Source organism: Ranitomeya variabilis, chromosome 1, assembly GCF_051348905.1.
Source record: "Ranitomeya variabilis isolate aRanVar5 chromosome 1, aRanVar5.hap1, whole genome shotgun sequence".
Lineage (NCBI taxonomy): Eukaryota > Metazoa > Chordata > Amphibia > Anura > Dendrobatidae > Ranitomeya > Ranitomeya variabilis.
Genome location: NC_135232.1, coordinates 95976615 through 95998625, shown reverse-complemented (window position 1 = coordinate 95998625; position 22011 = coordinate 95976615). Strand labels below are relative to the sequence as shown.

The following is a 22011-nucleotide window of genomic DNA, read 5'->3' as shown; positions in this document are numbered from 1 at the left end:
ACACAACCTCTTTAAATCTGTACTACTATTATTTCTTATACAAATTAGGGGAAAAAACTTTGACCACCAGTATAAAAATCCTTAACACACACTGAATTAGGAGGTGGTTAGGCATCTGTGAAACACAACCCAAGTATGAACCATGATTTCCAGACTGAACGAGGGTCTCTTGACCCAAACTCAACATAGACAGAAGAGGGACCCTGTGCAAGAATAATGGTCTGTTTGCCTTCCAATAGCTCATCATAATGGACAATTACATCTGCTTTGAAGCTGGAAATGGGCCCCCTTACCCATTGGGCCCCCCATGACACCGGCATATAACAGACTGTTGAATTCTGGTCAGGAGACCGGTGGCTTCTCAAGACATCGTGGTCCATTCTTGAACTGTGAAAGTCAGCCGCGTGAAACCAGCCTTAGAAACCATTTCTGTTCCAGATCTTCACAATCTGCTGATAGGATAATATTATACTATATAGACTTCGTTAATAAACGCTGTGTCCTAGTGTGGCTGTTCATGGCCCGGCATGGGAGCAGCTCTGTCCTCATTGCATTACATCATTATTCAATAAAAACACGGCCAACAACAAGCATGTAGGTCTAACAGACGCCCGATCCCCTCCCCATCCGCTGCGCTGAACAAGAACAATAGGTTTTAGGTCATTGATTTCGACTTATGCAGCAACTATTCTACAAACCCCACAAGAATCACATAATGCCAAAGTCAGTCAAATGGAAATCTTTAAAAGCATCTAAAATCAATGCGAGGCCAAGAAAATAAAATTCCGAGCCCACAAATATCACCCTTTAAAATATAAAGCCCGAGCAACTTCTGAGGAGATTTCCCAAGTGGGTTAGTGAGGAGAAAAAAAACCCGGCGCTGAGTTTATTTGCTGACTGAGGAGTTCAGCAGTGTAAAGGCATGGTATTGTTAGTGTGAACTTGGCTGGAGACCTCAGCGAATGCTGGGCGCAAACTACAAAGGGCAAGCAGCAGAAATGCCGGCTCCTGTATTGAAGACATTAAAAATAATGAGTGGGAGAAGGGTGAGCAGTCATCAGAAGCTCAAGACAGAAAGCACAGAACTAGCAGAAGGAGAGAGGCAAGTAATATTTACTGCAGAAATACAACCACTCATAGTACACTGCTCAAAAAAAATAAAGGGAACACTCAAATAACACATCCTAGATATCACTGAATAAAATATTCCAGTTTCAAATCTTTATTCATTCCATAGTGGAATGCGTTGAGAACAATAAAACATAAAAATGATCAATGTAAACCAAAATAAATATCCCATGGAGGTCTGGGTTTGAAATGATACTCAAAAACAAAGTGTAAAATCAAATTACAGGCTGATCCAACTTCAGTGGAAATGCCTCAAGACAAGGAAATGATGCTCAGTAGTGTCTGTGGCCTCCACGTGCCTGTATGACCTCCCTACAACGCCTGGTCCTGATGAGGCGGTGGATGGTCTCCTGAGGGATCTCCTCCCAGACCTGGACGAAAGCATCTCCTGAACAGTCTGTGGTGCAACGTGACGTTGGTGGATGGTGCAAGACATGATGTCCCAGATGTATTCAATCGGATTCAGGTCTGGGGAACGGGCGGGCCAGTCCATGGCTTCAATGCATTCATCTTGCAGGAGCTGCTGACACACTCCAGCCACATGAGGTCTGGCATGGTCCTGCATTAGGAGGAACCCAGGGCCAACCGCACCAGCATATGGTCTCACAAGGGGTCTCAGGATCTCATCTCGGTACCTAATGGCAGTCAGGCTACCTCTGGCGAGCACATGGAGGGCTGTGCGGCCCTCCAAAGAAATGCCACCCCACATCATTACTGACCCACAGCCAAACTGGTCATGCTGAAGGATGTTGCAGGCAACAGATCGCTCTCCACGGTGTCTCCAGACTCTGTCACATCTGTCACATGTGCTCAGTGTGAACCTGCTTTCATCTGTGAAGAGCACAGGTCACCAGTGGCGAATTTGCCAATCCTGGTGTTCTGTGGCAAATACCAAGCATCCAGCACGGTGTTGGGCTGTGAGAACAACCGCAATCGGTGAACGTCGGGCACTCAGACCATCCTCATGGAGTCGATTTCGAACAGTTTGTGCCAACACATGCACATTTGTGGCCTGCTGGAGGTCATTTTGCAGGGCTCTGGCAGTGCTCCTCCTGTTCCTCCTTGCACAAAGGCTGAAGTAGCGGTCCTGCTGCTGGGTTGTTGCCCTCCTACGGCCCCCTCCAGGTCTCCTAGTGTACTGGCCTGTCTCCTGGTAGCGCCTCCAGCCTCTGGACACTACGCTGACACAGCAAACCTTCTTGCTACAGCTCGCATTGATGTGTCATCCTGGATGAGCTGCACTACCTGAGCCACTTGTGTGGGTTGTAGAGTCCATCTCATGCTACCACAAGTGTGAAAGCACAACCAACATTCAAAAGTGACCAAAACATCAGCCAGAAAGCATTGGTACTGAGATGTGGTCTGTGGTCCCCACCTGCAGAACCACTCCTTTATTTAGTGTGGCTTGACAATTGCCAATAATTTCCATCTGTTGTCTATTCCATTTGCACAACAGCATATGAAATTGATTGTCAAACAGTGTTGCTTCCTAAGTAGACAGTTTGATTTCACAGAAGTTTGATTTACTTGGAGTTATATTCTGCTATTTAAGTGTTCCCTATATTTTTTTGAGCAGTGTATGAACCCTTGCCAAAAATATATACAAGCCCTAAGGATTTAAGATCTGTTCACACTTCTATTAAAAGGGATTTTCTGATTTCAGAGTCCCCACATCCCTGTCTGCAGTTTCTTTATAAAAACAAAATTAAAATTGTGCTAGACTCATTCTCCCCTGGTCCAGTTCTGAGTCTCCGCTACTGCTAATGTCTCCAGTGTTGACAGCGCTGCAGCCTAAAACTGAACTCAGCGGCTCTGCCAAGTAAGTGCTGTAATCCTGGACAGAGCAGCTGAGCTCTGTGAGATGGAGACTCACATCTGGACCTGAGGAGGGTGAATTAAGCGCACTATTTTTTTTTTTTTTTTTTTTAACTAACAGCAGCTGGGAACAGAGGTTTTTTTTTAAACCCCTTGAAGAAGACTCTGATGCTGTCTTGGTCATATTTGACTAGAACAGCTCAGCATGATGCATTATTCCTGCTGTCAAAATGAAAGACACCATTACAGTCAACAAGATCCTCCTGGTGCAGTTAGTGCCTGTTGCAATGAGGATCGAGGAATTTGCCGATTTTCATTTCTCTGCTCCCATCACGAAACAGAAAACTGGAACATTTCACTGGAAACGCCATAAGAGCCTTACAATGTGAACTGCACAAACGACGTAACTTCTTGTAACAACAGACTGAAGAACCATTCCTTTTACAAACAGATATTGTAAAAAGATTCTTTATTTTAGGGGATTTTAATATTTTTAAATTTGACTTTAGAGTTTGGGTTTATGGATGAACAATGCTCGTAAACTGAGGACTGGGGATGTTGGGGGTAATATAGATCATGCTGTCATACAGTCCTTACAATAGACTTTTTAAAAGTGACTATTCAGATAAACTACGGCAAACGGATAAAGGTATCGGGACATTATCAGTAGCTTTTGTGAAATCCACAGACATTAATATGGAGCAGGTCCCTATGCAGCTATAACAGCTTCCATTCTTCTGAGAAGGTTTCTACAAGATTTTGGAGGATGTCTATGGGAATTTTCACTTGTTCATGCAGAAGGTGTGAGGTGAGACCCTGATGTTGGAGGAGACGGCCGGGCTCACAATCTCCATTCTAGTCCATCCTAAAGGTGCTGGATGAAGATAAGATCAGGGCACTGTGTGATGGGTCATGTTCTTCTACACCAAATTCCCTCCAACCATGTCAGTATGGACCTTGATGGATCATGCCATCAATATAAGAGATGGGAATAACCCTTTAAAAAGTGTCTGCCAACAATCTGCTCTTTTTCTCTCTGAAGGAACCTTTATACAATCATAAATTAAGTAGGGCTAAGCCCTTATCCAGCCCAGAATAAAGGAATATAGATATGAATATGGATTACACCTCAAGAACTGGAGACAGATCTTGAAACCTCCAAGCTAAGATCAGTAGAGTTTAGGACCGGAGCTCCTTCCTTCTAGCAATTAGAGTCCATGGACCCTGAGTAATGTTACCAAACATGTCTGACTTACAGATCGCACTATTGCGAGAAGAATAATATCCGATATGGGTTTTCCATAGATAATTGTAAGGCTTCAATCAGATCGCCGAACCTTCAGTGCATGTAATGTACTAACAGGCAGGTCCTAGACTTGTCCTGGATGCGGACGAGCACAAGGAGTTGCAGTTGTGACTGAACTCAGCCTTACTCCAGCCTTTTTGGACACACTTCTATTTTTTGCACCAATGTGTCCCAACCTATTAGTTCCACAGCAATTATTGTACATCCTGCTGTTCTTGTGGATTTCAAAACATAGGGGAGATTTATGAAGCTAAATGCTCCAGAATTCAGGCCCAATTACTGCCAAAAACTGCCTTGAACCACATTTATTATGTGCTTTAGACACTTTTAGGGTCTCTTATCGACAAGGATCATGGCTTCCTCAAGTAGATTGTGGTTATGTGGTGTCATCTTGCTCCAAAAGGAGATACATTTTTGCCCCAAATTACTGACGCAAATAAAACCATCCAGTTGGTGGTTAAAATTAGATGGACATATCTAAATACAGCGCCTTGCCAAAGTATTCGGCCCCCTGGAACTTTTCAACCTTTTCCCACATATCATGCTTCAAACAAAGATACCACATGTAAATTTTTGGTGAAGAATCAACAACAACTGGAACACAATTGTGAAGTTGAATGAAATTTATTTGTTATTTTACATTTTTGTGGAAATTCAAAAACTGAAAAGTGGGGCGTGCAATATTATTCGTCCCCTTTAACTTAATACTTTGTTGCGCCACCTTTTGCTGCAATTACAGCTGCAAGTCGCTTGGGGTATGTCTCTATCAGTTTTGTACATCGAGAGACTGAAATTCTTGCCCATTCTTCCTTGGCAAACAGCTCGAGCTCAGTGAGGTTTGATGGAGATCGTTTGTGAACAGCAGTTTTCAGCTCTTTCCACAGATTCTCGATTGGATTGAGGTCTGGACTTTGACTTGGCCATTCTAACACCTGGATACGTTTATTTGTGAACCATTCCATTGTAGATTTTGCTTTATGTTTGGGATCATTGTCTTGTTGGAAGACAAATCTCTGTCCCAGTCTCAGGTCTTTTGCAGACTCCAACAGGTTCTCTTCAAAAATGGTCCTGTATTTGGCTGCATCCATCTTCCCATCAATTTTAACCATCTTCCCTGTCCCTGCTGAAGAAAAGCAGGCCCAAACCATGATGCTGCCACCACCATGTTTGACAGTGGGGATGGTGTGTTCAGGGTGATGAGCTGTGTTGCCTTTATGCCAAACATATCGTTTGGCATTGTTGCCAAAAAGTTTGATTTTGGTTTCATCTGACCAGAGCACCTTCTTCCACATGTTTGGTGTGTCCCAGGTGGCTTGTTGCAGACTTTAAACGACACTTTTTATGGATATCTTTGAGAAATGGCTTTCTTCTTGCCACTCTTCCTTAAAGGCCAGATTTGTGCAGTGTGCGACTGATTGTTGTCCTATGGACAGACTGTCCCACCTCAGCTGTAGATCTCTGCAGTTCATCCAGAGTGATTATGGGCCTCTTGGCTGCATCTCTGATCAGTCTTCTCCTTGTTTGAGATGAAAGTTTAGAGGGACGGCCAGGTCTTGGTAGATTTGCAGTGGTATGATACTCCTTCCATTTCAATATGATCGCTTGCACAGTGGTCCTTGGGATGTTTAAAGTTTTGGAAATCATTTTGTATCCAAATCCGGCTTTAAACTTCTCCACAACAGTATCACGGACCTGCCTGTTGTGTTCCCTGGTCTTCATGATGCTCTCTGTGCTACAAACAGAACCCAGAGACTATCACAGAGCAGGTGCATTTATACGGAGACTTGATTGCACACGGGTGGATTATATTTATGATCATTAGGCATTTAGGACAACATTGGATCATTCAGAGATCCACAATGAACTTCTGGAGCGAGTTTGCTGCACTGAAAGTAAAGGAGCCAAATAATATTGCACGCCCCACTTTTCAGTTTTTGAGTTTTAAAAACAATTTTAAATAACCAATAAATATCATTCAACTTCACAATTGTGTTCCACTTGTTATTGATTCTTCGCCAAACATTTACATTTGGTATCTTTATGTTTGAAGCATGATATGTGGGAAACGGTTGAAAAGTTCCAGGACACGAATACTTTCGCAAAGCACTGTATGTGCCAACACTTATTAGACACTGTGATAAGTTTGGCACATTCTCAGACAAGTCGGAGAAATAGGCTAGGGTCAAGCCATTATGATAATCACACTGATTAGAGTCTGATCCGATTTTCTCAGATGTGGAGAATAAAAAAAAAAAAAAATAATGATAAAAAGAAAATTTCTCCATTCAGTGTATCTGTGAAAATCGGACCGCACCGGGATGTCATGTGAGTGCGGTCAAGAGTTATCCATGGACCCACAGACATGAATGAATGAGAGCCATATGATTATCAAAGGCATTTCGTGCATACTGCAAATTTTTCCTTTGACCGAGTCAACCCCATATGCATGGCCCCATACAATAATATAGGGACGAGTGACATCTGCCAAAACGAGGGATAGCACTCTCCAGCTTATTATGGTCATGTGCATGAGCCTTTAGGCTACACTACACAAAAAAAAAAAGTTTCTCTACCTTCTCCTATCTATCAGTCCATGAAAAACTGATAGCATGCGGTAGATGCTGCTAATTTTCTCTCAAGGACCCAAAGTCTTGCATTTGAAGGAGCATATTATGCATTTATTTGATAACACCCATTTGCAAAAAAAACTACAAAAATGTGGCTATTACGGCTGTAACCTTTACACATTTTCTTTAAGTGCCAAGGTCATCACAGTTCAGATATACATGTACAGCGGTTACAGCACAATTATAGTTATTATCCTCCCTCCGATACAGGCTTAATGGCAATGTCATTCCAGAGACATCTGTGCTATGCGACTGCCCAATTTGACCACTAAAAAATCTAAATAACAAATTGCATCCTATAAATCAAGACAGCTGCAAATAAAGTATATGATATTCTGAACTCACCTGCCAAAATTAGCTGGCAAGAAATCAAGAAAAGCATCATTTAGGTATAACTGAGTCAAGTTTAACAGCTGTGAAAACCCATCTGGGAGCCTACGGAGAGGGGAGAAAATATTAACAAAAATTAGAAGGAAATAAAATGTCAACAAAAACATCGGTAAACAGGAAATAGTTTGGTGCTCATATAATGTGGCGGTCTGTCGTAATAAGGAACAGACCTCGAACGATCAGGACAAAATTATTGATAGGGGACGTAAAACTGTCACATCAGGCAGCTCGGGATAATTAACACAGTAAATTACTTCTGAGACCATCAAGAGCAATTTATTCAATGTGCCTTATACGAGCTCAACTTAATAAACGCAAGGAAACACAAGGGGATTATAGGCAGGCGACACAAGGGAGCAAGAAAGGCGCTCAGTGGGTAAATAACTGTAGCCCAATTTTTAAGAAATTAATACACGTTAGACATGGGGATTGTGGTTTCTCTTTGATTAGCAGGCATTGATCCAAATATGCCTTGAACAACCGGTGAGGATGCAGTCTCATGACACTAGGCTGTGACATGTCCTATAAGGGCGAAGACAGTCGGCCATATAAATCGGAACGAGATTGCAATGTAGTGCATGGACTGGCCATCGGCTCTCCCGACCGGAGCGTGGCAGCTGCGTAGAAATACATGAAGCGGTCACGCTCGAGTAGGGAGATCCACCGGCCAGTGCGTGTACTGCGTTTCGATCTTGTTCCCATTTACACTGACTGCGCCCTTAGGCTGATACTTTACTGCATACACAGACTAACGGTGGCTGAACACGCCGACATCAATAGATTCAGTCGAGAGTCTAAAGGTACCTTCACACGAAACGACATTATAACGATATCGCTAGCAATCCGTGACGTTGCAGCGTCCTCGCTAGCGATATCGTTTCGTTTGACACGCAGCAGCGATCAGGATCCTGCTGTGATGTCGCTGGTCGCTGAATAAAGTCCAGAACTTTATTTGGTCGTCCGATCGCCGTGTATCGTTGTGTTTGAAAGCAAAAGCAACGATACCAGCGATATTTTACACTGGTAACCAGGGTAAACATCGGGTTACTAAGCGCAGGGCCGCGCTTAGTTACCCGATGTTTACCCTGGTTACTAGCGTAAAATGTAAAAAAAACAAACAGCACATACTCACATTGCGTCCCCTGCAGTCTGCTTCCTCCTCTGACTCAGCGCCGCAAAGTGAAAGTGAAAGCAGCACAGCGGTGACGTCACCGCTCTGCTCTCACTGTACGGCGCTCAGTCAGTCAGGAAGTGGACGCAGGGGGACGTGAATGTAAGTATGTGCTGTTTGTTTTTTTTAGATTTTACGCTGGTAACCAGGGTAAACATCGGGTTACTAAGCGCGGCCCTGCGCTTAGTTACCCGATGTTTACCCTGGTTACCAGGGGACCTCGGCATAGTTGATCGCTGGAGAGCGGTCTGTGTGACAGCTCTCCAGCGACCAAACAGCGACGCTGCAGCGATCGACATCGTTGTCGCTATCGCTGCAGCGTCGCTTCGTGTGAAGGTACCTTTAGAGATAAGCTAACAACAGAGTTGTCTGACCAGTGGCTGTTGTCTCAGAGACTCAGAGAGGCTGTCTTGGCAAGGTGAGCGAGATACCTACCAACCAAACCATTGTTCAGTCGGCAGTTATCTAAAATATATGAGGGGCTTAAAACCTCCAGGAACTAGACATACTCCTACACTTGATTATTAGTATTCTCCTTAGGAACATAGTCCTTGTTTTAGAACAATTACAATATCACTATGGTTGTTAAAATTTTTTGCAAGTTGACTAATTGGGGAAGCCTACCAGTCCCTTGCTTATTTGGACAAATCTTTTCCAGTAGTCCCATGGTATGATGAGATAACTACAAGATCTGAGATAGGAGTAGATATTCTACAATTACTTTTAATACAATCATCAGGGAGACCGGGCAAGTAGCAGAAATTCAGCAATGCTACCTGGGAAAAATGAAGGTCAAAAACGGCCTCGAAGAAGGAACCTACAGTATGAGGTGGCTGCCATATAAAGCCACCTACACACATTAGCTGAGTTGGCTTCACCGCCTAACCATCTGATGTGTATGACAGCCGTACCTGATAGATGATGTTATGGGAGAGAATGATCGGACAGATGGAATTTCAACAGCCGATACTTTTTTTTTTCAGGAGAAATAGATGTATGAAAATAAGACACAAACGCCCCACCGAGCGCTCAAGTGTATGGGGGAGTCGGAAGAGACAACTGTCCGCTGACAGTACTCTCATGTGTGGCTAGCTTAAGTCAAATCCTAACCCTTAATGACTTGAAAAATTACTTGGGTTATCAGCCAGATGGCCATCACTGGTTTGGGTTTAGGCACCATTTCAGTGTCTTCAGTTGTTCCCAACAACGCTCCGGTCTAGTGCCACCATCTTGTGACTGCAACTCCTCCTGACTGACCAGAAGTCAGAGATAATGCTCACAAGCTCCCAATGCAAGTGATGAGAGCCTTGTCCTGGCCTCATAGACTTACACTGAAAAGTGACCTCAAACACTAGAGTGATACGGCAGGTCACAACATACAGAAGACCGACCAAAGTGGTGCTGATAAGAGAAGACAGCAGCTGGTAAGTATAAGACTAGGGGCAGAGAACTTACAATAGTGGCACCATTAGCGGTTTAAATTATAGCCTTGTTTGAAGATATTTAAAAGGTCAGATATATACTTTTAAGGGGATATCCCATTCTTTAAAATTGCTGATATATCCCTAAAAATAGGTATTCAAAATGGTAGCGGTCCAACTCAGCACCACAGTGCCTATTAGCTGTTTGAAGAGACTGAAGCAGTGCTTTGGGACAATGCTGCAATTTTTAGTACTGCCGCTACTGAAAGTATGGTATTGGGCGGTATAGGACAGTGCAGGGCCGGACTGGGACTAAAATTCAGCCCTGGCATTTGAAGTCACACAGGCCCACTTGTCGCATGGTGACTGTATAATATCTTTGTACACTTGTAGGCTACAAGAAGTGAGGGGAGTGTAACACGACTATATAACATATAATCACAGCTGTATCCAGCATTACAGCTCAGTCCCAATAGAATGTAATACAGCACAGCCCCCATAGACTATAATACAGCACAGCCCCATAGAATGTAATGCTGTACAGCCCCCATAGACTATAATACAGCACAGCCCCCACAGAATGTAATACAGCACAGCCCCCATAGAATGTAATACAGCACAGCCCCATAGACTATAATACAGCACAGCCCCCATAGAATGTAATGCAGCACAGCCCCCATAGAATGTAATGCAGCACAGCCCCCATAGAATGTAATGCAGCCAGCCCCATAGAATGTAATACAGCACAGCCCCCATAGAATGTAATGCAGCCAGCCCCATAGAATGTAATACAGCACAGCCCCCAATGAATGTAATACAGCACAGCCCCCAATGAATGTAATACAGCACAGCCCCCAATTAATGTAATACAGCATAGCCCCCATAGAATGTAATGCAGCACAGCCCCCATAGAATGTAATGCAGCACAGCCCCCATAGAATGTAATGCAGCACAGCCCCCATAGAATGTAATGCAGCACAGCCCCCATAGACTGTAATGCAGCCAGCCCCATAGAATGTAATGCAGCCAGCCCCCATACAATGTAATGCAGCACAGCCCCCATAGAATGTAATGCAGCCAGCCCCCATAGAATGTAATGCAGCCAGCCCCCATAGAATGTAATGCAGCCAGCCCCCATAGAATGTAATGCAGCCAGCCCCATAGAATATAATGCAGCACAGGCCCATGGAATATAATGCAGCACAGGCCCATAGAATATAATGCAGCACAGCCCCATAGAATATAATGCAGCACAGCCCCATAGAATGGAATGCAGCCAGCCCCATAGAATATAATGCAGCACAGGCCCATGGAATGGAATGCAGCCAGCCCCATAGAATATAATGCAGCACAGGCCCATTAAATGGAATGCAGCACTACCCCATAGAATATAATGCAGCACAGCTCCCATAGAATGGAATGCAGCCAGCCCCATAGAATATAATGCAGCAGAGGCCCATGGAATGGAATGCAGCCAGCCCCATAAAATATAATGCAGCACAGGCCCATAGAATGGAATGCAGCACTGCCCCATAGAATATAATGCAGCACAGCTCCCATAGAATGGAATGCAGCCAGCCCCATAGAATATAATGCAGCAGAGGCCCATGGAATGGAATGCAGCCAGCCCCATAAAATATAATGCAGCACAGGCCCATAGAATGGAATGCAGCACTGCCCCATAGAATATAATGCAGCACAGCTCCCATAGAATGGAATGCAGCCAGCCCCATAGAATATAATGCAGCACAGCTCCCCCCCAATAGCTCCACAATCCAGTCATCACTTATTGACAAAAAAAAAAAAACACAAAAAACCACTCTACTCACCTCTCTCCTCGTGCCCCGCGCTGCTCCTGGCTCCGGTCTCAGCAGCTGCAGTCTGCCCGCCCGGTCACACAGCAGGTGCGCGATGATATGACGTCATCGCGCACCCGCAGTGTCAGCGGCAGGCAGAGCGGGGAATGATGGGAGAGGGAGCGTCAGCGGACGCTCTCTCCTCCATCATTGCATTCAACTGTACCGGCGCTTTGACGCCGGTATAGTTGAATGCGGGGGGAGTGTGCCGACAGCGGCACACTCGAGCGGCCCACTACTGCCATCGGCCCTTCTGGCATTTGCCAGAACTGCCCGATGGCCAGTCCGGCCCTGGGACAGTGTAAATAATGAAGGGAACAACGAAGGAACATCACAGTCCCTCCAAATAGCTGATAGGTGGGGGAACCAAGAGTTAGACCCCCAATGATCTAATTAAAGGTCCACCGTTAATTCTAAAGAACCAGATAACTCCTTTAATAGGTAGTCACCTATAAGTAAAACTAGAGAGAGCAATGTTTGCATATAATTAGCTGAAAAGCAAAACTGGATAATTCTTGTAAGCTAAAATGTCGGGTAAACCGGTGGGCATAACTCACCCTCCTCTAGACCAGTCTGTATTTGCTGATGTGACACTAATGGTGATTTAGGGCGCATTACCAACCAAAGACAGTCAGCGCAGCCCTTTTCTGTAATGGAGCTTTGATATATATCATCAGATTCCTGCAGTTTCTCGAAATTAATCAATCAGGCCGCACAATCTGCTTCAAGTTTTTGATTGGTTCGTAAAAGAAAAAAAAAAAAGCATTCCTCCAAACTGTTCAATAATCCATTTGCCATTAAAGAGAGAACGTCTTTTGGAGGGGGAAAAAAAAAGCACAGAAGCGAAGACTGAGAAAAGGGCACGAGGGGTTTGAGTCTTGATTTCCGAGCTCTCGTCGCTAAGCAGTTTTCAGTAATAATAATCATTTATTCCCCAGGGTTGCATGCAACATGTCACAAACCTCTTAATTATTGCCTCCTACAGTCACCAATTTGGAGCTTTCTTTAAAGCCTTAGAAAAGTCCTACATTTTCTGCCATCGTCTTCATGGATAAAGAAATCAGACAGAACGTTTGAAAGAATATATACGCAACTGGATTAAGTCCGTGACTAATTACACTAATTATTAAGTATGGGTTTAACCAATTATTATTCCTCTAGCTGAAGGTAGGAACTAGATGTAAGAAGAAATAATGGGAACTTACTTGGATATTGGATTGACGCTTGCTTCGACGATTGTCAAAACTTTACAATTCTTAATATTTTCTGGAAACTCCTGTATACCTGTCAATAAAAAGAAGGGATTTTTAGGTCATATTTTTCCACATAATTCAGAATAATGGATTAAATATGACAAAAAAAAATAAAAAATAGTACAAATTACAACTGGAATCCGGAATCCATGATCTAATAATTATAAATTTACCTAACAAGTATTAAAGAAGCTGCGGTTTGAGTTTTGGCTCAGATTTGCATATGTTTGTGCACCAGGACTGTAAATAATATAAAGTATGACAAGTCCTCATTGTTCTCCCACACTGAAATAATTAAAATATCTCAACCCCCCCAAAAAAATAGACACATTAAATTACAGTGTAGGAGAAATTGCTGCGGTTATTAAGATGCCATTATAGGACTACGCAGTTTGGCTCTGGTACCAAACCATCAAGGGATTACATCAACCGTGATGTGTCTTCTGTTTCTCCCAATGCAACCTTCCAACCATGGGGGAAAAAATTACATGGTCATATTCCTTGTAGTATAGCGGAATACTAAAGTCATCATGCAAAAATTGCACAATTACACCCGTGACTCACTGATCAGTCTTAGGGTGCAATCAAACGGTCATATAAATCGGAGCGAGATCAGAATCCAGTGCTCGGACTGGCTGGTGGCCCTCCCGACCCAAGTGTAGAAATACATGAATGGTCACACTCCGGTGGGTGGGGAGAGCCGCCGGCCAGTCTGAGCATGACGTTGCAATCTCGCTCCGATTTATATGGCCGTCTGAATGCATCCTTACACAGTTTGTCAGCCCAAAAACGCCTGTTGATACCAAGTACAGGCGCTCGGGTCCACCCTTGGTGTGGACAAACATTTAAGTGCACTTTCTCGCCTACTTGTTTTGTTATGATTGACAGTTCTGGCATAAATTAGCCAGAAAAGGGTGGAGCTAGGTAGAAAACAAGCCAATGGGAAGGTGCACTTAGATGTCTGTTCACGCCAAGGGGGCACCAAGCGCCTGTACTTCGTGTCAACAGTCACTGTGTGCTGACAGACCTTCTGTAAGTAGTGAAGTACATAGAAAAGAACAGGCTTTTAAAAAAGAATAAAATGGGCACCGCAATTATGGTGCTTTTTTTCCACCCCGGACACAGGTCAGATACTTTTCTAAATGACTTTTGGGCCAATATTCCATAGTTTGCCAACAATGGAGAAATGAATCCTACACAGTTTCTCCATACCCATCGCAAAGAGAATAGACCACCCCACTCTACAAAAATCCTGGAGTGGCCGTATGGGCAGACTCATGTCCTTGCCACACTCCGCCGGTAACTTCCAGAGTATCACTTTTAATATCACTATTAAGAAATTAGTTTTTGCCCCAGAGGTCTCATTAGCACTGGGCATAAGTGTTGTGGTCATCAATATAAAAAGCCGTATTTCCAAACTCACTCCCGATGATTACTCACAAGAAAAAACGGAGTGTGACTGTGCAACAAATCCCATGGTGTAAAGACAGGATGCTGGAGACCCTAGAAAGCCATCAGAGGAAAGGAGGATTTCCTCTCCCATCATTATACCACAATAGGTTATCTGAATGTCATCCCTATACTTAAGTATCCGCCACTAGATTCAGGATTTAGAACATTTTGCAAAACTGTATAAGACATACAAAGATATTCTTCACTGATACACTATGAAGAGCTTTCTGAAAAGCTCAAAAATGGAGAGTCTCCTGGAAAGAGAAAAAATACAGCTATTGGCGTGATAGGACGTGCCGGCCCTAAATCCAACCTATGTAGCCAGGTGTCTTCTCGGAGGGTTCTCCTGCATTCGCCTCTATGCATGGATTCTTATAACCTGCCCTGGAATCTGTATAAATAAAGATCGACGTAACCTACCCCAAACCTAATGAGCAAGAATTATATATGTGAGATATTGGGGCTAGGTGTCCAACTCCACTCTATTAGTGGTCAACCACTTCGATATTAAAGCTCTATATACATTAACATCAGCGTGTATGTCTGACCACCTATCTGAAGCGTATCGGGGTCCCAGATTCTACTCTGACAAGTGATGTTTGTGGGGGGGAGTATCCAAGACAGATGGGCAACTGTAGGTCATTGCCAGAACGGCTCCGCAACACACTTTGTAGTTTACAGAGAATCTGTCACTAGGTTTTTGCTATGTAAAATGTCGGGGCAGAGACCCCGATTCTGGTAGTGTCACTTACTGGGCTGTGTTTTGCAGTTTCAATACAATCAACGTTTTATGAGCAGGAGATTATTACTACAGGACTAGCAGCCTCACCACACCCCAACCACTGATTATCAGCTCTCTGTCAATATACAAAGTACACAGAAAGCGGTGATGTGGGAGAGGCTATACACACAGCTCTGCTACCTCTGCAGCAGAGAAACGTGTGACTATCATAACTGATGCACCCAGAAAACTAAATGATACATTGCTGGAATGAGGCTCTCTGTCCCTACACTGTGCTTCTGTCAGATTACATAGCAAAAACCTGCTGACAGATTCACTTTAAGTTCATGACTTGCAAGAAAAAAATACTAGGGATATGTACTGCTAATATCCAACTTATTAACCCATTCCAACCGTGACATCGCTTTATGGCTTGGCCATTGACCAGTGACTTGAGATCCTGCTGTCTGTCCTGTGTGACATTAGTTTACTCATTTTAGAATTTGCGCAGTCACACTAATCAGCTAGAACTGATGATCTCTGAGCTACAGAGAGACATCAGGAACGCTCCGGTCAGGTCGCTGGTCTCCTCCATGGCTAGCATCAGGTCTGACACCCAATACATAACAACTGCGCCTATTGTGAAAAGTAGCAGAGTGGAAATACTTCCAAGGAGCCATCGGAGATATAAACTTGTAGAGCTGTCCACTACGTGTTACTCCGAAGTGTACGTTCATCATTCTGTCCTGTAAAACGCTCGGCTCCAAGCATCCAAATAAGGATGCGGCACACGCCGAGCTCCAGTGCCAAAACGGCTGCACATAACGGCAATGGCCGCTCCTCACGGGCTACTTACACTAAGGAGGAAAATGATTTACATCTGGCGTACAAAAGCATCAGTAGTGTCTGATAGATTGTCATCGAATAAAAACGAGAAAACTGACAGAGGGATAAAAAAAATCTATTCTTGCTGGGATACTTTTTAAAGGGAATCTGCCACAGAGTTTTTTCTACTCTAAGAGAAGAGCAGCATAATGTAGGGGCAGAGGCCCTGATTCCAGCAATGTGTCACTTACTTTACTGGGTTCAGCAGTTGTAATTCAATCAGAGTTTTTAGATGTCACAGAGGTCAGAAAGCCGAGCCGCCCACACCACAGCTCTGTGTGTACGTTGTATACGAACAGTGAGCTGCTAAACAGTTCTGGGGGCGGAGTTTGACCAGGAGGCACATGAGCTGTAGTGCGGGCAGTGATAATCTCCTGTTGATAAATCAATTATTGTTTCACAACAACTGCATGTAGCCTAATAAGAGACACATCGCTGAAATAGCAAAATACTGCTGATAGTTTCTTTTTAAGCTGGTGATGAGCTTAGGAAGAGGGAAGTGTCCAGCCTAGCAAACCCTGGTCTTTATAACAACCATTATGGGGGTTCTTTAGCAGCATGCTGCCTCCTAGCAAGAAATAAAGTAACTTAGCAAATATACAGCTTTAGGTGTAAGCAGTAGCGTAGCCACAGGGGATGTCAGAGGGTGCAGCCACCCCGGGCCCTTGCTCTGAGCGGCTCATTTGGAGCTACGCTACTTTTAACTATCAGCGTATGAGGTGCATTACACTGTATGGGCCACAGGGAGCATTACACTATACGGGCCACAGGGTGCATTACACTGTACGGGCCACAGGGTGCATTACACTGTACGGGCCACAGGATGCATAACACTGTACGGGCCACAGGGAGCATTACACTGTACGGGCCACAGGGAGCATTACACTGTACGGGCCACAGGGTGCATTACACTGTACGGGCCACGGGGTGCATTACACTGTACGGGCCACAGGGTGCATTACACTGTACGGGCCACAGGGAGCATTACACTGTACGGGCCACAGGATGCATAACACTGTACGGGCCACAGGGAGCATTACACTGTACGGGCCACAGGGAGCATTACACTGTACGGGCCACAGGATGCATAACACTGTACGGGCCACAGGGAGCATTACACTGTACGGGCCACAGGGAGCATTACACTGTACGGGCCACAGGGTGCATTACACTGTACGGGCCACGGGGTGCATTACACTGTACGGGCCACGGGGTGCATTACACTGTACGGGCCACGGGGTGCATTACACTGTACGGGCCACGGGTTGCATTACACTGTACGGGCCACGGGTTGCATTACACTGTACGGGCCACGGGGTGCATTACACTGTATGGGCCACGGGGTGCATTACACTGTACGGGCCACAGGGAGCATTACACTGTACGGGCCATGGGGTGCATTACACTGTACGAGCCACGGGGTGCATTATACTGTACGAGCCACAGGGAGCATTACACTGTACCGGCAACAGGGAGCATTACACTGTACGGGCCACAGGGAGCATTACACTGTACGGGCCACAGGGAGCATTACACTGTACGGGCCATGGAGTGCATTATACTATACAGAGTATGGGGTGCATTATACTGTATGGGCTATTGGGTGCATTATGCTGTACGGAGGACTGCGTGGGGCAATTACAATATTTGGAGGGTATGTGGGAGCCTTTAAATTGTATGCAAGCAATTATACAGTGTGAAGGATTGTGTGGGATCCATCATACTGTGTGGAGGCTATTGTATAGTCTGGAGAGGTGTGGGGCCACTATATTGTTTGTAGGTCCTTTATACTGCATGCAGGGCTGTATGGGATGGACAGTTGGGGGATCATACTCTATTGGGGTCACAATACTTCTCTGGGACAGATGAGGGGTGGGGTAGGTACAGTGGGGTCTTCATACTATGCTTTGGAGGAAATCGCTGAAAGGGTATCTTAGTGGTTGTGGGGCACTTTTGTTGCCATCATACTTTACGATCTAGGGCTCCAGTAGGAGAAAAATTAGATGACACACAGTACCACAGGGTGGGCGCAGTAATAGGGACACATACACATAGTATTGGGGTATCAGCAGGATGAGGATTCTGTGCAGGTTGGGAAAAGATGGTGACGGTGCTGAAAATTTGAGACATGAAATGTTGTCTTTGTTGTAATCTCTGCAGACGAGACTTGGTTGGAGAAGCGGTCATGTCGGTCTGGGCCAGATGGAAAAAACGGGAAAAGTGAATGAACATCAGCTGTAAGTCACTATCTATAACTGTACTGTAATCTATTACATGTTCTGCAGCACTGGTATCTACCACTGACCATATGGCGGTAATATCAGTGTTGGTCTTTGTATAGAGATTTCTTTTAGCAACAACGCGGTCATCTGCTGAGGTTCTCCTACATCCACAGTTAGTGGGCACCACCATAGCTGTAATCAGGGTTTAGGGGCCCACTCAAAAATTATACATCCCTCCCCTGAACCAAACTTGTTGCTACACCTCTGGATGTAAGGCCTCATTCAGATGTCAGTTTTTTCATATACGAGTGATATCCATGGTTTTCATGAATAGCACTTGTACCTGTGATAGTCTATGAGGCCATTCACACGTCTCTGATTTTATGTGGACCAAGCAGACTGTGGAAAATTGCAGAGACGTGTCTGAATTTCATCCAAGGTTGGATTAAAAATCACTAATAAATGTCTATGGGTCCGTGACGATAAATCGGACCACAGTCAGATGCCATTTGAGTGCTGTCTGATTTTCACATAGGAGAATTGCTTTTCATTAAGTATAGGAAAAATGGCTGACACTCAGACCATGTTGCGATCAAAGTCTGATCAAAATAATTGGTCCGTTTTTCTCGTACATTAAAAAAATGTGACGTCTGAATGAGGCCCAAGCAGTCTCATAGAAGTGACCCATTTCTTCAGATGTCATTCTAGTTGCATCTCAGTTGCTTTCGTTTTTTTTCTCTGATTTTGTCTGACTTTTTTTATCTATTGTCTCTTAAAGTATCAGTTACAAATGGATGCAACTGGGAAGGAGCGCTGAGGCTATGTTCACATGTGGCTATTTTTGCAGCCAAAACCTTCACTCTTGGCAGTAAGAACGCTGCCTATTAAGTACAGCAAATAGCTGTGGTTTTTGCACTTTCTCGTTGCTTTCTATAGGTGAAAAGATGCTGATAGAATGGACGTGGTGGAGGTTTCAAAAAAGGTGCAGTTCTTGAATGGAAAAAAAGAAAGCTGTGTGTGAATGAGACTTCTGAAATCTCACAGCTGTTGATGGTATTGTAAAACACAGCTTCTATTCTGCAGAAGAAAAACACAGCAAAAAAAAAATGCTGCAAGAACAACACGTGTGAACGTTGCCTGAAAATACAAAGTCTGTCTACCTGGTTTCATTAGTATCTCACGGTTCTGATAGACTTTTGGGGATCAGAATCGACCATTATAGTCTATCAGAAAAGTTCATGGTTTGAGTGACAAACTGGAGACACAGATCCATGTTTAAACGGATATTAGAATGGCTAAATGATACTCTGCGGGTCAAGAAAAAAAAAACGGACAGCCCCAGGAAGTGTCACACAAGAGTGTGTGTTAATGTAGCCTTATGACAACTAGGAATGGAGGATGGACTATTGTGCCACGTTCACACGCTCAGTATTTGGTCAGTATTTTACCTCAGTAAGACAAAACCAGGAGTGGGTGATAAATACAGAAGTGGTGACGAGTTTCCATTACACTTTTCCTGTGATTCTTCCTCTCCTGGTTTGGGCTTACAAATACTGAGGTAAAAAACTGACCAAATACTGAATGTGTGCATTTGGCCTTATAAAGGGTAAAAAAGGGTTAAAAAGGAATATATATTTTAAAAACTTGAAAAGTTTTGATTAGGTGTGTAAGAAAAATAAGTGTATAGACTTTATCAAATCTAATATATAAAGCTGAATGTGTGTGTGTATGTATGTGTGTGTGTATGTCCGGCATTGGCATCTGCACCGTCGCAGCTACAGCCACAAAATTTTGCACAGTCACACGTCTGGACCCCGAGAGCGTCATAGGCTATGTTGTGAGATGAAATTTTAACCCCGTGCGTTCCAATTCACCAAACAATTTTGCCCCTATCTACATAATGGGGAAAAAGTGAAAGGAAAAGTGTTGGAGGCAAATTGACAGCTGCCAGATATGAACAAGGTGGACTTAAAGAGTGAGAGCGATGGCGCCAGAGAGTATATACCGTACAGTTGCTAAGGTGGGGCCCCGACATGGGATACTCACCACACCACCACGGGGATATGAACACACACACAAAATGCGCCACACACTACCACGTGCTTGAACACATATCATCCTCAGCGCACATTTCACCACACATACACCAACCTCGCCACATAAAAGTCGAAACACAAAAGTCGCCGCTCAAAACTCGCCACGCGCAAAACTCGCCACATGCAAAACTAGGCTCACGCAAAAATCGCCACACATGCAAAACTCACCTCATGGAAAACTCGCCACACGCAAAACTTGCACACGCGGAAAAATTGCCACATGCACAAAAGTTGCAACACATGCAAACGTTGCCTCACACAAAAATTGCCCATACTCAAAACGCACCACACATAAAACTCGCCAGGCGCAAAACTCGCCATGCGCAAAACTTGTGCACACAACTTGCTACACTAACCTGTCACATGCAACTCGACACAAAAAGTTGCTACACACATGTCGCCACACAAAACTCGACTCACAAAAGTCGCTACATGCATGTCGCCACATGCAACTCAACACATACAATTTGACACATGAAACTCGCCCTAAAACACACACGTCTGGTATTATCCTTCAAAAATAAAAATCTGATTAATAAGCAGACAAACTACAAGAGCAACAAATGTACCATATAGGAAATACGGCAGCTGTCAGTCACACGACCTGTCTATTATGTGTATGTGTGAGCTAATATATACTGCCAGGGGGGAGGGCTTCCTGTTGGCTGGGGATTTATCAGGCTGCCAATTTAGCTTACAAATACTGAGGTAAAAGTACTGAGCAAATAACGTGTGAATGAGGTCTAATACAGGAGGAGATAACACACAGATATATACTATATACAGGAGGAGATGACACACAGGTATATACTATATACAGGGTAGATGACACACACATATATACTATATACAGGGGCGATGACACACAGGTATATACTATATACAGGAGGAGATGACATACAGGTACATACTATATACAGGGGAGATGACACAGATATATACTATATACAGGGGAGATGACACCGGTATATACTATATACAGGAGGAGATGACACAGGTATATACTATATACAGGAGGAGATGACACACAGGTATATACTATATACAGGGGAGATGACACACGTATATACTATATACAGGAGGAGATGACACAGATGTATACTATATACAGGAGAAGATAACACAGGTACATACTATATACAGGAGGAGATGACTTACAGGTATATACTATATAAAAGAGGAGATGCCACATAGGTATATAGAGGAGGAGATGACATACATATATACTATATACAGGAGATGACATACAGGTATATACTATATAAAATAGGAGATGACACATAGGTATATAGAGGAGATGACATACAGCAGGTATATACTATATACAGGGGAGATGACATACAGGTATATACTATATACAGGAGATTACATACAGGTATATACTATATATAGGAGGAGATGACATACAGGTATATAGTATATACAGAAGAGATGACATACAGGTATATACAATATACAGGAGGAGATGACATACAGCAGGTATATACTATTTACAGGGTAGATGACATACAGGTATATACTATATATAAGGGAGATGACACACATGTATATACTGAGGGGAAAAAGAGGTGTGAGGTGAAAATGAAAAGGTGTGAGTGCAAAATGAGAGGAGTGAGGGAAAATAGTGGAGTGATCAGAAAATAACACATGTGAGGTCGAAATGACAAG

At 43.9% G+C, this 22011-nt stretch overlaps 1 protein-coding gene across 9 annotated transcripts in view; it reads right to left on the bottom strand.

Annotated features, from left to right (window-relative positions):
• Positions 1–22011, bottom strand: part of ERBIN (erbb2 interacting protein) — a 222141-nt gene that overhangs the window by 55368 nt on the left and 144762 nt on the right. For all 9 annotated transcript variants that reach the window (XM_077286396.1, XM_077286353.1, XM_077286379.1 and 6 more), the window contains 2 exons: positions 12920–12998; positions 7222–7311 (listed from right to left, as the gene is read on the bottom strand). In XM_077286396.1, the coding sequence (XP_077142511.1) occupies positions 7222–7311; positions 12920–12998 (169 nt within the window). The remainder of the gene's footprint in view (positions 1–7221; positions 7312–12919; positions 12999–22011) is intronic.